The sequence below is a fragment of the Prionailurus viverrinus genome, chromosome E3 (assembly GCF_022837055.1).
Source record: "Prionailurus viverrinus isolate Anna chromosome E3, UM_Priviv_1.0, whole genome shotgun sequence".
Lineage (NCBI taxonomy): Eukaryota > Metazoa > Chordata > Mammalia > Carnivora > Felidae > Prionailurus > Prionailurus viverrinus.
This window is the reverse complement of record NC_062576.1, coordinates 38,144,783-38,163,117: the sequence shown is the minus strand read 5'-3', so window position 1 is coordinate 38,163,117 and position 18,335 is coordinate 38,144,783. Positions and strand designations below refer to the sequence as shown.

At 50.3% G+C, this 18,335-nt stretch overlaps 1 protein-coding gene across 3 annotated transcripts in view; it reads left to right on the top strand.

Annotated features, from left to right (window-relative positions):
• The first annotated feature begins 11,633 nt into the window (after nt 1–11,633).
• Nucleotides 11,634–18,335, top strand: part of CE3H16orf96 (chromosome E3 C16orf96 homolog) — a 39,289-nt gene continuing 32,587 nt past the window's right edge. For all 3 annotated transcript variants that reach the window (XM_047838174.1, XM_047838173.1, XM_047838175.1), the window contains exons 1-2: nt 11,634–11,749; nt 12,724–13,370. In XM_047838174.1, the coding sequence (XP_047694130.1) occupies nt 12,951–13,370 (420 nt within the window). In that variant the 5' untranslated portion in view covers nt 11,634–11,749; nt 12,724–12,950. The remainder of the gene's footprint in view (nt 11,750–12,723; nt 13,371–18,335) is intronic.

Here is an 18,335-nt window from a genome sequence, read left to right as displayed (position 1 = left end):
GAGATTATTGAACTGTATTTTTTTAATGTTACTTTTTATTTTTTAAAATTTACATCCAAATTAGCATACAGTACAACAATGATTTCAGGAGTAGATTCCTTAGTGCCCCTTCCCCATTTAGCCCATCCCCCCCCACAGCCCCTCCAGTAACCCTCTGTTTGTTCTCCATATTTATGAGTCTCTTCTGTTTTGTCCCCCTCCCTGTTTTTATATTATTTTTGCTTCCCTTCCCTTATGTTCATCTGTTTTGTCTCTTAAAGGCCTCATATGAGTGAAATCCTTGATATTTGTCTTTCTCTGACTAATTTCACTTAGCATAATACCCTCCAATTCCATCCACGTAGTTGCAAATGGCAACATTTCATTCTTTTTGATTGCCGAGTAATACTCCATCATAAATATATACCCCATCTTCTTTATCCATTCATCCATCGATGGACATTTGGGCTCTTTCCATACTTTGGTTGTTGATAGTGCTGCCATAAACATGGGGGTGCATGTGTCCCTTCGAAACAGCACACCTGTATCCCATGGATAAATGCCTCATAGTGCCATTGCTGGGTCATAGGGTTGTTCTGTGTTTAGTGTTTTGTGGAACCTCCATACTGTTTTCCAGAGTGGCTGCACCAGCTTGCGTTCCCATGAACTGTATTTGCACTTAAAACTAAAGGCAGGGGCACCTGGCTGGCACAGGGGGTAGAATGTGTGAGTCTTGATCTCGGGGTGTGAGTTTGAGCCTAACGTTGGGTGCAGAGTTTACATTAAAAAAAAACCAAAAACTAAAGGTGGGGTGCCCAGGTGGCTCATTCGGTTAAGCATCGAACTTCGGCTCAGCTCATGATCTCATGGTTCATGAGTTCAAAGCCCCACATCGGGCTCTGTGCCAGCAGCTCAGAGCCTGGAGCCTGTTTCAGATTCTATGTCTCCCTCTGTCTCTGAACCTCCCCAGTTTACACTCTGTCTTTGTCTCTGTCTCTTTCTCTCTCTCTCTCTCAAAAATAAATACATACAAAAAAAACCCACAAAAACTAAAGGCAAATATTCCTCAGAAGATTAAACTGAGCCACTAACAATTCTACTCCTGGGAATATGGCCAAGAAAAAATGAAAATGTATGGTCACACACAAACCTGTATACAAACGTCCATAGCATTTGTTCATATGCATAGCACGAATGTTCACATTCACTCGAGCCAAAAAAGTGGGAACAACCCACCAACAAATAAATACACCATGGCTTATCCATACAGTAGAGTATTAGTCAGCCATAAAAAGGAATGTAGTGTTGGGGTACCCGGGTGGCACAGTTGGTTAAGTGTCCAACTCTTGATTTTGGCTCAGGTCACGATATCACAATTCGTGGGTTTAAGGCCCACTGTCAGTACAGAGCCTGCTTGGGATTCTCTGTCTCCCTCTCACTCTGCCCCTCCGCTGCTCACACGCGCATGCATGCACACACACACACACACACACACACACACACTCTCTCTCTCTCTCTGTCTCTCTCAAAATGCATGAATAAATTTTTTTAAAAAAAGGAATGATGTGATCACACAGGCTACACCGTGGATGAACCCTGAGAACATCATGCACAAGTGAAAGAAACCAGACAATAAGACCACGCATATTGTATGATTCCATTTGTATGAAATGTTCAGAACAGGCTGGTCAGTAGAGATGGGAAGATCAGTGGTTGTCTAGGGCTGGGGGAGTGCAGGGAAAACGGCAGGGGGTGATGGCTAATGGGTGCAGATTTTCTTTTTGGGGTGATGAAAATGTTCTAAGATTGACTGTCATGATGGTTGTTGCATAACGTAGTGAAGGTACTAAAGCCACTGAATTGTACATTTAAATGGATGAATGTGGATTATATCTTAAAGCAGTTACCAAAACAAACAAACAACCAGGGAGAGACTCTACCCAAAGCAACTCAGGAAGAATCAGACACATCATAAGACACACCTCTGTGGAGAGTGATGTTATCCGTGTTATTTGCTCTCGAATCCTCATGGGGCGCATCTGAGACCAGAATCCCAGGACTGTCCCAGGAAGCGTCAGGAGCTGTCACTTGTGGCCTTGCAGCATAACTGGTGATCTCACCTTTTCCCAGGAGTGTTTGCTTTCTGCTGACACCTGCCTTTCTCACAGATGCACACACGAGGCTGCTTCTACATCACCTACTGCCCCCTCCTCCAGCCCCTGAGCCTCACACCTGTTCTCACACCTGTACTGCAAAGCCAGCAGCACTTTATTTTTAGTCCAGATTATACCCTAACTGGGTCAGCCGGAGCGCATAGCTTCAGTGGTCCTTCTGCTGGCCCTTGCCTCCAGATGGACACCTGTCGGCTTTCAACTGGACTGTCCTCCCCGCCACCCAGCCCGCCTCGCGTTCCCACGTTTTACAGAATCAGCCCAAAGGTGGGGAAAGTGGGAGCTCCTCTATCCTCTCTACAACCACTGCCATCTGCTGGCCAAATGGTGGTGCAGGGGGCATGGTGTCTCCTCTGCTTGCCTTTCCTCCCCGGACTTGGAGCCTGCATTACAGAGTCCTGGAGGTAAAGTTCATCCCTCATAGTTCTCTTAGACCAGAGTTTAAGCCAGACCTCATTCTCACATTGAGACCCAGAAAAGTGCCCGTGTCTTACCTGTTGAGGCTGACGCGTTTTCGTGAACCTCACTCTTAATGCAGCAGACACCAAGTGAAGACACAGAGAGTGACCATCCCCAGCAAGCTCCTCTGTGCCCCCTCCCACCATTCACTGTCCACCCACAAGGAAGTCACCAGCCCGACTCCTAAGAGTAGATTCGTTTGCATGCATTTGTATCTTCATTGCAAGTTGGAGCCGGTTGGAGCATGCAGTGTGCAATTTTTGTCATGCAGCAAACACTCCAAGTGACCAAGGGCATTTTCAGTGCAGTTCTCTCCAATGGAGCAAACCCCAGGCATCACCAAGGGTACCTCCCTGCCCTCCTGCCACAACCCTCTGCCTCCTCCTTCACCCTCTCTCCCATCATTGGCTCAAAAGCCTCAAACAAAATCATGTGATCGTTTTGGGAGACTCAACCAACAATCACTGAGCACTTACTTGGTGCCAAGTACTGTGCTAAGCACTCTGCACGCACACCTCTCTTGACCCCACAAAGAGCCTGCACACACTTACCTAAACCTAAGTAGAGAGTTGCAACGCCGGTGGCTGGCAGATGTGACTCTAGACCAGTGGTCTCCTCACCACCCAAGCTGTTCTCCAGAGACAGCATGAGCCAGGAAACTGTCACATTTGTAAAAACCTGCCTTTATACTGAGCACAGGAAGGGAAGGGAGCCTGCCACCCCCGTGGAACCCACCTTGTGAGGTCAGTGATTTGTCTGAATGGTGGCGGCTTCTCAGACCTTTGATACAGAAAAGCACTCTCATCGCAAGTGCACGGCACGGTGCATTTTCAGAAACGGAACACGTCGGCGTGCGTGTTTCCCAGCAGCCCGCCTCACCCTCCCTGGGTGTGAGGTCACCCCAGGGTCACCACGCTGCTGACTTCTAACAGAAAAGATCATTCCACCACGCTCCATTTTTGTGCTTTTTATAGAAAAGGATTCATACAGTATGAGCACCTTTCTATAAGGCTTCTTGTGCTCAATTTTCTATCAGTGAGTCATCCCTGCCGGTGCACAAGGCTGCCAGTGTTCATTGTCATTGCCATATGATGGTCCATTGTGTGAACATAGCATGGTTCATCTGTTGTGCTGTTCCTGGGTATCTGGGTAATTCCCGGATGGGAATTCTTAGGGATTGTGAGATTGCTGTCACAGACATTGTAGTGCATGCTATGAGTCTCTTACGTTTGGCTGCCCACTGTGGGGTAGAACGGCTGGGTCATAGGGTCTACCCGTGTCCAGCCCTGCATACCCTGTCACAGACTTTCCCAAAGTCCTTCTCCCAATCTACACTCCACCAGAGGGTAGGAGTTCTGCTCATCATAGGCTCACCAACACCTGGCATTTCCAGACCCTCCACCCAACCCTCCAATGTAAATGCTAAATGATTCTAAATTTTTTTTAATGTTTATTTATTTTTGAGAGAAAGAAAGAGAGCATGAGCAGGGGAAGGGCAGAGAAAGAGGGAGACACAGAGTCCACAGTGGGTTCCAGGCTCTGAGATGTCAGCACAAAGCCCGACGCGGGGCTCGAACCCACGAACTGCAAGATCATGACCTGAGCCGAAGTCGGACGTCTGATCGACTGAGCCACCCGGGCGCCCCTAAATGCTAAATGATTCTAAATGGAAACATGAATGATTTCAGTGTTAGCTTCTGTTTTGTAATATTTCTGTCGTTGACGCAGCCTGTGAGAGTGGACCGCTCCTTTGGAGCTGTCATCCACTTAGCAAACATTTACTGAGCCCCTCCTGGGTGCGGGGCTCTGTGTTCCGGTGCTAGAGAGACAGACAAAAGGAAGAAAGGTCTCTGTCCTGAAGGAACGCCAGGGACATCCTGTCTTCAGCTCAGATGTCCCTCCCGAGGCCTCCCTGAGCACCTGCCCGCGTCACCTCATGGCCCGTTTGTTGACATGTTTGCTGCTCTTGTGAGGGCAAGAATCTTGTCTGCTGGGGGTTCTCTGTCCTGGAGGGTAGTTTCTGGCCTGTAGTCAACATTCAGTAAATATTTATTGGGTGAATGAATGATTGAATACGTAAGTGATAGGCGGAGTGAGACCTGAGATCTTAGATTCAGATCCTGGCTCTGCCCCTCATTAGCTGTGTGAGGCTGTCAGTAAATTATTTAAGTTTCTGATCCTCATTCCTCATCTATAAAACAAGGGTGGTTGAACTGGCAAAAGAAAGAACAAATGAGCTTGAAGCTAAATTGGTAGAAATTATATAATCTGAAAAACAGAGAAAATAGAATAAGGAAACATGAACAGAGCCTCAGAGAAATGTGGGACACCATGAAGTGCACCAACACATGTGTAATGGGAGTAACCACAGGAAAGAAGAGAGAGAGAAAGGAGCAGAAAAAATAGTAAAAATTTTTTTTAAACATTTATTCATTTTTTTTTTGAACGTTTATTTATTTTTGGGACAGAGAGAGACAGAGCATGAACGGGGGAGGGGCAGAGAGAGGGAGACACAGAATTGGAAACAGGCTCCAGGCTCTGAGCCATCAGCCCAGAGCCCGACACGGGGCTCGAACTCACGGACTGCGAGATCGTGACCTGGCTGAAGTCGGACGCTTAACCGACTGCGCCACCCAGGCGCCCCAAACATTTATTCATTTTTGAGAGACAGAGTGCAAGTAGGAGAGGGGCAGAGAGAGAGGGAGACACAGAATCCGAAGCGGGCTCCGGGCTCCAAGCTGTCAGCACAGAGCCCGACACCAGGCTCAAACCCACGCATCATGCGATCATGACCTAGCCAAAGTCGGACGCTTAACCAACTGAGCCACCCAGGTGCCCCAGCAGAAGAAATATTTAAAGAAATAATGCCTGAAAACTCCACAATGTAATAGAAGAAAACAAAAAGAAGAAAGAACAAACCCACATTAATCTACACATCCAAGCATCTCAGCAAACTCCCAAGTAGGAGCACTGTAAAGAAAGCCATGCCCGGATACATCATAGTTAAAAGACGAGACAAGGGAAACAAATTTTGAAAAGAGCAAGAGAAAAATGACTCCTCGCCTACGAGGGAACCCAAATAAGATCAGCAGCTAACTTATCCTCGGAAACAACAGAGGCTGCAAGGCAGAGGGATGATATATCCAAAGTGCTAATAATAATAATAATAATAATAACAAAAAAAAAACAAGGGTGATCCTTGTCTTGTAGTATTATTGTTTCAAGTAAAGGAACTGAAAATTCAGTGTCTGATCACAGCGGTTTCCTGAACACATTATTAAGGATCATACAATGTCGTTTCTGATTGCCTCTTTTGTGTTATTTAATCCACCCTGTGTGAGCGACAGGAGGAGTTTCCTGTGGTTGTGGCAGAAGGTAGAAATCAGCCCTTCTATACCCATCTGGAGGTTCAGCCAAAGGAAGCAAATGCCTCCTTTGTGGTCCTTCCTCAGAAAAAGGCTTTCTGCAAATGACTCTGTTTTATTCATTCAGTCAGCAAGTATTTATGAAGTATCAACTGTGTACTTGCTAGAAGCCATCTCCCGTTAGAACTCACATCTGCCTCCAGGAACTCAGCGTGATGAGGGAGAATGGCACTAACCAGATAGCCACACAAATGACCGTGGCCAACATGTGAAGGAAAGACATGGGAAGTACTAAGATCCCGGAGTATGGAAGGTTTATTCCAATCAAGGAGGTAGGGAAGGCTTCCCTTGGAAAGTAATGGCTGAGCTGAAGTCTGAATGATGAGTAGGACTTTCGCTTCTCTCATAAATAGGGGCAGGAAAAATGTTTCAGCCACATGCCAAGGACAGGGGAGGGGCTAAGGAGCCTCCAGGTGTTCGGGTCCTTTTCATGGGTCAATTGGAGGTCACATCTTTTTGATCATGTTCCTCAACAAGGACTAAAAGAAAGTTAATTGGAAAATTGTATGTCTGATAAGGGGTTAATATCTAGAATACATAAAGAACTCCTACAACTCAACAACAAAATTTTAAATGGGCAAAGGACTGGAATAAACATTTCTCCTGAGATATACGAATGGCCAGTTAGCACGTGAAACGATGCTTAGCATCACCAGTGACCAGGGAAACACAAATGAAAACCACGAGTTCTCGCCTCACACCCACTGGGGCAGCTGTTATCAGAAAATAGCAAGTTCTGGTGAGCACATGGAGAAACTGGAGCCTGGTAGAAATGGTGCAGCCACCACAGAAGCCAGCGTGTCAGGTCCCCAGACACCTGAATTCTCAGCAATTCCACCTGTGGGTTCAAGAACTTACAGCAGGGACTGGAACAGGCGTTTATACCGTCATGTTCACTGGCAGCATTATTCACAGGAGCCAAAATATGAACACAACCCAAAGGTCCATCGCCCATCAGCGGATGAAGGGATAAGCAAAATGTGTATATACGTGCAATGGAATATTATTCAGCCTCAAAAAGGAGGGAAACTGACACAGGCTACACCATGGATGAACCTCGAGGACACTATGTTAAGTGCGATAAGACAGGCACAGAAGGACAAATAGTGCATGATTCCACTTATATGAGGTCCCAAGAGTAGTCAAAAACCATAGAGGTGGAAAGCAGAACAGTGGTTGCCTGGGGGTGGGGGGGAAGGAGGTAGGGGGGGTTAGAGTAGAAGGAGCTGCTGGAATTAAGGCCAAAGAGGGGAGAGGTGGGTCCAGCCATGCAGCCTACAGACCATGCCATGTGGTTTGGTCTTTGTCCTAGGCAAAGGATTTCAGGGCTGCTGGTGGACAAGGAAGGGTGAGTGACATTGGTCGTTATTTAGGAAGAAAACAGGGCTCAGTGAAGGATGTGATGTGAGTGACTGGGAGAGGAAGACCCCCCACCCCCACCCCGAGATCCTTGGTCATTTCCCAAGAGGTTCTGGAAACCTCTGGTCTGAGGCCTCATTAAGGAGCAATGCTCTGTCCAGGTCCCTGTGCAAATGTAAACCTACATTTTATGCCCCCCCCAAGAAGAAATGTGGGCACCCACAGCCTGCACTCCCACCTGGACACACCCTCCTGGCTGGGTGGGCATCATTCAGGCTCGGATTGGCTGTGTCCTCCCTAGACCCACGTCCCCCTGACCTTCACTGAGTTCCATTTGTGGTTTCTCACCATTTGCCAGCCTCACAAGTGAGCGCTTTGGATCAGTCGGGGCAACAGAACCTGAGTCTGGTTTCCTGAACAGAAAAGGGCTCAAATGGAAGGTCTGACTGCTCACAGAATTATGTTCCTGGCTGGGGAACAGAGCTTACATGGGAACCAGGAAGCTGGGGCTGGTCATGAAGCCAACCCAGGACAGCCTGCCTGGAATCACAGAGTGCACCCAGCCACTGGCCCCTCAACCCCACTGGGGCCATCCTGAAAGCTTCCTTCCCTTTCCATCTGCTCTTTACCCTAGTGAGATTAGAGCAATTAACTTTAGACACAAGAAAGCTGAGGCCCAGGGAGGTAAGAGGCCTTCGTTAGATCAGGTGTCTTGCCTAATGTGGCAAGTGGCTGAGCTCCCCGACCCCACACGCCACCCCCACGCCCCCCCCAGCTTCCAGCAGACCAGTCCACAGGTGATTTGCACTTGAAAATATTGGTCCTGAATTTCAGAACCAGGAGCAGCAGTTGCTTTGTTGATTTTTCACACCTAACCACAAATGAGACAGAGGCGAGTGGGGTGGCAGAGATCTGACTGGACAAACAGTCTCTGAGCAGGGGGCAGGTTGCCTGCACCTGTCATGAGATCCCCCCCAACCCCTAACCCTCACCCCCACCCCAAGTTAGGAGAATGTCCAGATACCAGGCAGCCAGAAATGGCACGTGTTGACTAACCACAAACTCCGAGCCTTCACCAGCAGTACTCGCCCTGGCGTCCAGTTCTTCCTGGAGCTTGGGAGGAAAAGGCACCTGGTTATCCTTCTTAGCCATCTATGCAGCATGAAAAATGGCTGGTCTGGGAAAAATGTATGAACGGCATTTTACAAAACAGATTTAATCATTGGTGTTAACTTATTTGGGAGGGAAAAAACGCTAATGGTCATTTCCAACCATGTTAATTGGCTTCTGGCTCCGACCAGCCGCTCAGAGAATGTCCAGTGACAACTTTGTCCTGAAATTGTCTGAGCGACGGTTCTGCCGTCAGAACTCAGCGTTGCCAAACGACTGGTGATGACCGGTGACCCAAGGGCAGGGTCGCTTCCTGGGGACAGCAAATCCTCCAGGAAGCAGGGAACACCCTGTGGAGCAGCATTGTGACCTCTTCCACTCAGGCAGTCCGGTCTTTAGGTCTTTTGATTTTGTAACAAGTGTTCTATTTCCAGACCTAAAATGACATGATATTTAAAGTTTTTGGATCTTCTCTAACACGTTGGCTTTTTTCTTTTCCTGCATTTGATCACAACTGTTTTGATTCAGCGGCATCAAATCACCTGCAACATACACAGCTTTCTCAAATCTTGCCATTCTGTGACGTGAAGTGAGTGGATGCATGTGTGTCCATAGATGCAGACTGGGAGTAAACATTCATACGTTGCATCCAGGATACACTGGGGCAGATATACAGGGTTGTTGCTGCAGTGTGGGCGGGGCCACAGAAGGGGGTCTTTGCCAGGGGAGATCTTCGGGGGGGGGGCCGTCTTAGAGGCTGGCTACCCCACCAGCTCACTTAAATTAGTGCCCCTCCCACACTCTCATTTTGTCCCGTCTTATTATGTTTCTAACTCCTATCCCTCAACCTTAGTCTATTTCTTTCCTGTAAAATAAATGTCTCCCCCGCTGGCCAGCAAGCTCTGTGAGATCAGAGACCGCCCCCCAGACCTACTCACTGTGGTCTCCTCCATAATTAAGTGCAGCATGTGGTGGGGTGCCCAATAAATACTGGTTGAAGAAAAGAATGAAGAGTCATTGCCAGGCCCACTGCTTGGTGCTGGGAAACATATCCGTCTCTGCAGTCGGCTTGCAGCCCTATCTTGAAGGCCTGAGACCAGACTGGGTTCTTTGAGATGAGTTTCCACCTCTCTGAACTGTTGCAACCCGGGCTCATTTACTAGCCTCACGTTCTTAGACCCCAGAGGAACATACCCCTCGGGCCCCAGAGCTGCCAAAGCCAAGCACAGGGTCATGCCCTCGCTTCAAAGTGAGCCAGGGAACCTGTGAGCTGTGGTCGCCTCCAACCCGGATTCCTAAAGTGGAGGCTTCCCCAGCCAGTACATGGGTGGTTCCGGATGCCGGGCATCCCCTGCAAATGACAAAGCACCCTCACACCCACTTGCTCACCCTGGCCCCCCAGTGACCGAGAATTGCTTCCAATTCTGTCACTCACATTTCTTTGTAAGGCCCATGGGGAACCCCTGGTCTGGCCCCGTGCTGACCTGTCCCGTCTTGTTTCTGTGCTAACCTGCCTGTTTCCTCTTATTTTCCCTTGCCTGTTGAGGAAAGCCTTGCCCGTGGTTCTGTAATAATACAGCTCCTCAGCCCCTTGCCCGCGGTTCCCAAAGCCACGAAACTCTGCCCACTGAAAGGTTTTCCGTTAAGTTCGCAGAATGAACCCCTCCAGCCAAGAAGCCACTGTGTTGAGCAAAGTTGGTCTTGTTGACTTGTTGCCACAAGAGAGAACCCACACAGTCCGTGTCCTGATTACCTCCCATTCACCCCTTTAGTGGGGCAGAGGGAGACATGTGCCCTCAATAGTACAACCCCCAGGGCTGGCCAGGACAGTAGTTATCAGCCACATACGCTCACTGGTGGGGGAAAAAGAACACCACCCGCCACATGGGGCCACTCGGGGTTGCAGTCAGGAACACTGAACCAGCACGGAGCTCTGGGCTGCTCTTTCTAATGAGAGGGTGGGGTGCCTGCAGGAGGATGTGATTGGCTTGCAGGCTGGCAGGGAACTGAAGCCCTGCATGCTGAGAACAGGGAGGAGCGTGGCCGGTGTGGCCACTGGGGGACTGGCTGGGGGGAGCCTTGCCCGACAATGGGGGTGCACATCTGGACGAGGGCGGCGGGCTGTGTGTCTGGAAGGTTTCAGGGCGGCACTTGAATTTTTGGGTCTTGTAGCACAAGGGGGAACCCACAGGACTCTCTGGGAGGGTTAAGTTGAAGGGTTTACAGGACTTGGGTCCATGTTAGGTGATGGGGGAATGTCTTGGATCGGGTGCTGCAGTGCAGAGCCCCCACGTGGGGCTGCATTTCGTGAGCAGCGAGATCACGACCTGAGCCAAAATCAAGAGTTAGACTCTCAACCGACTGGGCCTCACAGGCGCCCCAGGGACCATGGCGCCAGGCCAGGTCCCGATGTCAGGGACCGCTTTTCTCTTCCTCCATCTCTACCCCCACGTAGCCAAAAGCACACACAGTCAGTCCTCAGAAACCTGGCCCACAGAGTCCCAAGCTTCGCTGTCCCAAGTGTTGCTGGTCAGGAGGTTGTTCAGAGAAAGCCATCGCAGCTGGGCTGTGGTTACCACCCTCCCGCTGTCCTGCACAGTGAATCGTCCTGTCCCCTCATAGGACAGCCGCTGCACCGACTGCCCAGAATACGTCAGCCACCCGCCACACAGTTAATTATCAGAAGCAAACCTGTGTCCTGGTTTGCTCTGGTACCAGGTCCTGAACTGGAGCCTTGATTGCCAACCCCAGGCTGTGAATACGTGCCCCAGACTCCAGCTGGTCTTTCCCTAGAGAGCCAGGGGGCTTTTTTTTCTTTTTCTTTTTTTTTTTTTTTAGAGAGGGGGAGAGAGAGAGAGAGAGAGAGAGAGAGAGACGATGAGAGCAGGGGTTGGGGGGAGAAGAGCGACAGAAGGAGAGAGTCAAGCAGGCTCCGCACTGGGTGTGGAGGCTTGATCTCATGGCCCCAAGACCATGACCTAAGCCGAAATCAAGAGTCAGACGCTTAACCAACTGAGCCACCCAGGCATCCCGGTGGCTTTTTCTTTTTCTTTTTCTTTTTCTTTAAGAGAGAGAGGGAGGGGCAGAGAGAGAGGAAGACAGAGGATCTGAAGCAGGGTTGGTGCTGACAGCAGAGGACCGACACGGGGCTCGAACTCATGAATTGTGAGTTCCACCTGAGTGGAAGTTGGATGCTCACCTGACTGAGCCATGATCATTGGCTGGCAAGAGTGGAATATCAATCAGGTCAGTTCTGGGGGAAAGGAATTCTTTTGAGTCAGAGTGGCTGGCACTTCACATGTGTTATTGCAGCACACGTGCACACACACACACACACACACACACACACACACACACTGCCCCTCCCCTCGGCAACCTCACATGGAAGGTTTTGTTTCCAATTAGGCAGCGGGGAAGCGGAGACTCAGAGAGGTTAAGTCATTTGCACAAGGTCCCACAGCTGTTGAGAAAGAGACATGCACACATCTCCATGAACCCAGAGTGGACAGGTGCTCCACCCTTTGTGGGCAAGCTGGGGGAGACCGCCCCTCAGCCAACTATAACCCTGAGCAGGGCTCATGCTGTGCACTGTGCAGAAGCAGCGTGTGTTGTGTGCCAAGGATGTTCCAGGAGTGGGGCTCCTGGGGTTAAGCCAAGGACCTTCCCTGCAGACTTCCCCAGGAGACCAGGATGAGCATTCTTGTCCAAGAATTGACACAAGCAGGGCCTGACCACATAGGAACCCAAGTGGCAGCTGGCTCACAGCCGTGTCCTCGGGGCATGGGGGCTTCTGGAGCCCTGGCTCTAGCGGGGAGCAGAGCAAGGTTTGGCATCCCCTGGTGGGGATGTCCTCACCGGGGTGGGCAGGGCCATGCAGAGTTCAGACCTGTGGAAAGCCAGCTGCCTCTTGCCCTTTCCACCCCCATCCCCACTCCCCACCACAAGCCTGAACATCTGTGGGGCCTTTGGCTCATGTCTGGAGACCAGCTTAGCTCTTCAGACTCCTTTCTACGTCCTCTTTTCTCCTAACTCCAAGAACTGTTTTCCTGTCCTAATTCTAAAGGCTTCTGAAGAGCAATCTTCCTCCCCATCACCTTCACTGCATGCTTCTTAGAAGGGGTCATGGGTCTTACATAACTGAAGGGCTTGACATGAAAGACTGACCGTCCTTCTGTTCACTCATCAACTTTTCATTGAACGCCCACCCTGCCCCACTCCAGGCCCCCCGGAAGCACGCCGACCTGCCCACGTTCTTTGGTGTCCTAGCAACCAGAAGCTCTCACCTGAGCTCCGGCCAGCACAGAGGCCATTTTCTCTCTGACCGCCATGACCTGCAGCCTCCCTGGGCCTCTGAGGACCTGTCTGCACAGCTCGTGTGTCCCCTGAAAGCCACCACTTGTCCCCGTGGACACCCAGAAAGCCCAGCCCAGCCTCTCCTCCTTGCAGAATGAGCTTCTCGCTCACATTCTCTGAGCTGGTCAACATCGCCATCCCGCAGTGCGGGGTGGTGAACTTCAAGGCCCTGCACCTCCTGCTCCAGGGCATCCTGGAGCACATCCACCTGGCTGAGCTCAAGAAGGTCCTCTCGGGAGACGAGGAGTTTCTCCAAACCCCGCTGGCCGCGTTCATGCCCCGGGAAGCAGACGCCCAGCCCATCCTGCACCCCATGAAGAGGCTCAGCAACGTCTTTGACCATGTGGTGAGCCGCATCGACAAGATGGAGAGCCAGCTGGCCATGCTGCAGGACCTGCCATCCACTTCCCAGCTGCTGGACAGCAGCCGGGGCAAGGGCCAGCCCGCCCAGGATCTGTGGCACCTGATAAAGCTCCGGAAGATGGTGGAAAGCAATGAAGAAGCCATCGCAAAGGTAAACCACCTGGTCCGGAAGCTTCCTGCCCTTCCTGCTCTCCACCCAGGCGCCTTCTCCCTCTCCCTTTGTGCGCCTTGCGATGGGCTCTCCCCCACCAAACAGGGGGGATGGGGCTTTGGAGTCAGGCAGAACCAAAGCTCCAAGCTTGCACCCTTTGTCAAGCATTGAGGAAAGAAGCCAGACACAGAAGGCCACCTGTGGTGTGAAACGGGCAGATCCATAGAGAAAGGAAGCCAACAGGTGGTTGGCAGGGGCTGGGGGAAGGAGGAAAGGGGAAAGATAGCCCAGTGGCTATGGGGTCTCCTTTTCGGGTGATGAAGAGAGTTCAGAAACACAGACCAGATTCTGCCATTCCCTCATCTCCTCACTGTCCCCTTTGCCCTTGAGGCTCTGTTTGGCTCCCTGCCCAGGGAAGGGAAGTTTGGCTCCTTCCCAGTAGAAGGAGCACTCCCCTGCTCCGGGTGAGTTAGAGGCTTACGTCTGTTAACCCCTTTCATTTTCATAGCACCCACAGGAGACAGGTGCGATGATCACCCCCAGCTTAGGTGAGGCATTGAGGCATTGAGAAGTTTAACCCACTTGGGGCCACACAGTGTTAGCAAAGGTCCTCATTTGCCGGCGCAAACCTGAGCTGGGAGGGGCAGGTGAGGGGCATAAGAATGTGGGGGTGCTCAGCATGGTGCTGCTTACCCACTGGACCAGGGGGTGGGGGATGATCATGGTTTCCTCCTCCCAGGATTGCCTCAAGATTGGTACGAGACAAGGTAATGCGTCGGAAGTGCTTAGACAGAGCTCGAGGTATTCTGGGTGCCCAGGCAGCAGTCACTAGGAGCGTTATCCAGAGACTTGAACTGAGCAGGGAAACTGGGATCACCGTGAGCTCAGCGAAGTCAGGCACCGGGAGCCCTGAGGGACAGGGAGAGGGTGAAGTCTGGCCAAGGTGGGCTGAGAGGCAAGGCAATGCGGACCAATGTGAAATCCCATGCTAAGTAAAGCAGCCAGATGCAAAGACCACGTAGTGCATGATTCTGTGTCTCCTTTCTTCCATGTTTTCTTTTCTTCTCTTTCCTTTTCTTTTCTCTTTTTTCTTTTTTCTTTCTTTCTTTCTTTCTTTCTTTCTTTCTTTCTTTTCTTTCTTTCTTTCTTTCTTTCTTTCTTTCTTTCTTTCTTTCCTTTCTTATCCAGGTTAACATATAGTGTAGTGTTGGTTTCAGGAGTAGAATTTAGTGATTCATCACTTACATATGACACCCAGTGCTCATCCCAACAAGTGGCCTCCTTAATGCCCATCACCCATTTAGCCCGTCCCCCTCCCCACCTCCCCTCCAGCAACCCTCAGTTGTTCTCTGTATTTAAGAGTCTCTTACGGTTTGCCTCCCTGTTACTTTTCCCTTCTCTTCTCCTACGTTCATCTGTTTTGTTTCTCTAAAAAAATTTTTTTAAATGTTTGTTTATTTTTGAGAGAGAGAGAGACAGACAGACAGAATGTGAGGGGGCGGGGCAGAGAGAGAGGTAGACACAGAATCTGAAGCAAGTTCCAGGCTCTGATCTCTCAGCACAGAGCCTGCTGGTGCAGGGCTCAAACTTGGGAATGGCGAGATCATGACCTGAGCTGAAGTTAGATACTTAACCGACTGAGCCACCCAGGTGCCCCCATCTGTTTTGTTTCTTAAATTCCACCTATGAGTGAGACCATGAAACATCCAGAAAAGGCAAGTCCATAGAGACAGAAAGTATATTAGTGGTTGCCAGGGGCTGGGAGGTGGTGACTATGGGAAGCCACTGCTGATGGGTATTGGGTTTCTCTTCGGGGTGATGAAAATGTTCTAGAAGTAGGTCATGGTAACAGTTGCCAACCTTGTGAATGTACCAAATGCCCCACTGAATTAATTTTGTTTCGGTATCCTGTGCATTTTACCACACACACACACACACACACACACGCACACAGCAGAGGTTGGCAGAATCACTTAAAAGAAAAAAGGCGTGATTAACTATGCCATGTCTATAGGAGACACATTTTAGATTCGAAGACAAATAGGTTGAAAATAAAAGTTTGGAAAAAGGTACTCCATGCAAGCAGTTATCAGAAGAGCTAGAGTGGTCACACTGCTCCTATCAGACAAGAGAGACTTTAAGACGAGAATTGTTGCCAGAGACAAAGAAGGCTGAATGGGTGCCCCAGTGTAGATTACAGAGGCCTCGGAGGCTGGAGAGATGGACACAGTGTCCAAGCAGCCTGTCCCTGGCTTGCCCTAGTGGGTGGAGGTTTCTAGAATGCACAGTACCCAGAGTGACCCAGCCAGCACATGAAGGGCGCTGCTGGACGGGCTCCAGCATGGCTTCAGAGGACTATTTGTGCATCTAGGATTAGAGAACGTGCCCCTGGCCTGGCCTTGGCTGAGGTTGCTTGGGGTTACCGCAGCGACGGTCCCCACCCTACTCCCTCAAGGGGGTTGCTATGGTAACTGGTTCTGGGATGGTGCAAGCTGCTTACCTAAGTATCTGCAGCACCAGCCAGTCAGGCCCGCAGACCAAACACCATGTGGATGTCCAGGTCACGTCCCCTGCCCCTGCCTCCCCCCACCCCTTTCTCTGGGGCTGGCCGGATTGGTGTCCTGTGCTGTCCTCTACGAGTGCCTATCAAGGTGCAAAGGCCCAAAGTGTGGAAAGAGAAGCCTGCTGGACCTGGCACCCACCCCGGACAGAGTGAATGGTGCCCAGAAAACTAGGGTCGGCACCAAGGAGGCTTCTTGAGAGAAGGTTTGCGGGGCTCTGCAGGGATGGTTAGCGCATGCCAGATTTGGGGCTCACGCACTGCAGGCTGAGATTGCAGTGGCCGTCACCCTCACAGATAATTCTTCCTCGTGAGGGTCAACGTGTGAGCTGTGGGATGTTAAGCAGCGTCCTCGGCTTCCACCCTCCAGGTGCCAGAAGTGCCCCCTCGTGGTGACAGCCAAAACTGCCTGCAGATTCTGCCAAATGCCCGCTGGGAGCCAACTCGCTCCCTGCCCCACTCCTCCCGCCCCGCACCTTGAGGACTGCCGAGTTAGAAAAACTGTGCTCCCCATGCTCGCCCTGTGTATTGTCCCCGCAGCCCCCGGGGAGGCTCTGACCCGGGGCCTCCTGCGCCTGCGGGAGCGCCAGCCCCACCTGCGGAGCTTTCCCAGAATTGCAGGCTCCAAGGCCCTGCGCGCATCTCCCCGGCCACCGGCCCTGAACGTGAGTTTTAGAAAGTGCACGCTGGAATGAGCCAATGAGCCCAGCCAGATTCTAGAAAGCTGAGTCTGGAGGTCCTTGACTGTGTCCTTGAGACCTCGGTTATCACAGTTGTGATGATAACCCCTGGCCATTAGCCTCACAGGAGAGAAGGAGAGACCGCATCAGCTGTTTATTTAGACTATTCTGGGGGCGCATGGCTGCCTCCAGTCAGTAAGTAGAGCAGGCCACTCTGGATCTCTTGGGTCATGACTTCAAGCCCCATGTTGCAGGTGGAGCCTACTGAAAAAACAACAACAACCACAACAACAACAATAAAATACCGTTCTGGCTGACCCTGTTTCCATAAATAAAGTCGAGGTCCCTATAGGGATTGCTACAACCTGTTGTTGCTTTTTCTGATTTCAAAACTCCCTTCCCATTTGACTCGCTGAAAAACTCCTGATGTAGATCCCACAAATTGAAATGATTTTAAATTTATTTATTTTTAAAAATAAAGTTGATTTATTTATTTTGAGAGGCAGAGACAGCGCCAGTGGGGGAGAGGCAGAGAGAGAAAGAATCCCAAGCAGGCTCCGCACAGCCAGCGCAGAGCCTGATGCAGGGCTCAAACTCACAACACTGTGACATCATGATCTGAGCCAAAACCAAGAGTCGGATGCTTAGCCCATTGAACCAGCCAGGTGCTCCTAAAATGATTTTAAATTTAAGTTAATGTTTGAAAATTTCATAATAGGGGTGCCTGGGTGGCTCAGTCGGTTGGGCGGCCGACTTCAGCTCAGGTCATGATCTCGCGGTCCATGAGTTCGAGCCCTGCGTCGGGCTCTGTGCTGACAGCCCAGAGCCTGGAGCCTGTTTCAGATTCTGTGTCTCCCTCTCTCTGACCCTCCCTCGTTCATGCTCTATCTCTCTCTGTCTCAAAAAAATAAACGTTAAAAAAAAAAAGAAAATTTCTTAATGTTTGAAAATTTCATAACAAAGCTGAAAGGTGTGAAAACACTCTGGGGTTTTAGAGAATAGGGTCAAGGTTACTGCAATAACAGTAATGAAGTTTCTATGGGGCCAGCACCTCTTCAGGGTGCTGGCAAGTACCTTTGTATTGCTGTTCCCTGGGAAGGAAAGGCAGGGAAGGAAAGGCAGGGAAGGCAGGTGTTAGCCTGGGGTTTGCCACCTTTTCTGGGTTTGCCCTGGACTACGTGTGTGTGTGTGTGTGTGTGTGTGTGTGTGTGATGGGGGTTGGGGGGGGTGACTCCTGCTCAGGTAACTTATAACTTAGGCCCCTGGTTGCCTCCAGGGAGACAGGGGGAGAGAGAAGCATTCCTGCACTGGTGTAAGATCTAGACTTCAGAGATTTCCCTGAAAAATGTTTTCCATCTACAGCAGATAAAGATTCATGAAACCCTTCCTATAATACCATTACCACTCCTGACAAAATTAACAACTCCCAAATACCATCCAATAGACTGTATTGAAATTTCCCCCAGTTTTTTCTAAAACAAAAATGCTATTTTTTGCATTTTTATTGAGATATACATATGTTCATATACATACCAAAATATTCATCCATTTAGAGTGTATGGTTCATGGAGTGCCTGGCTGGATCAGTCGGTAGAGCATGTGACTCTTGATCTCGGGGTTGCGAGTTTGAGCCCCATGTTGGGATCACTTAAAAATAATAATCTTTGGGGCGCCTGGGTGGCGCAGTCGGTTAAGCGTCCGACTTCAGCCAGGTCACGATCTCGC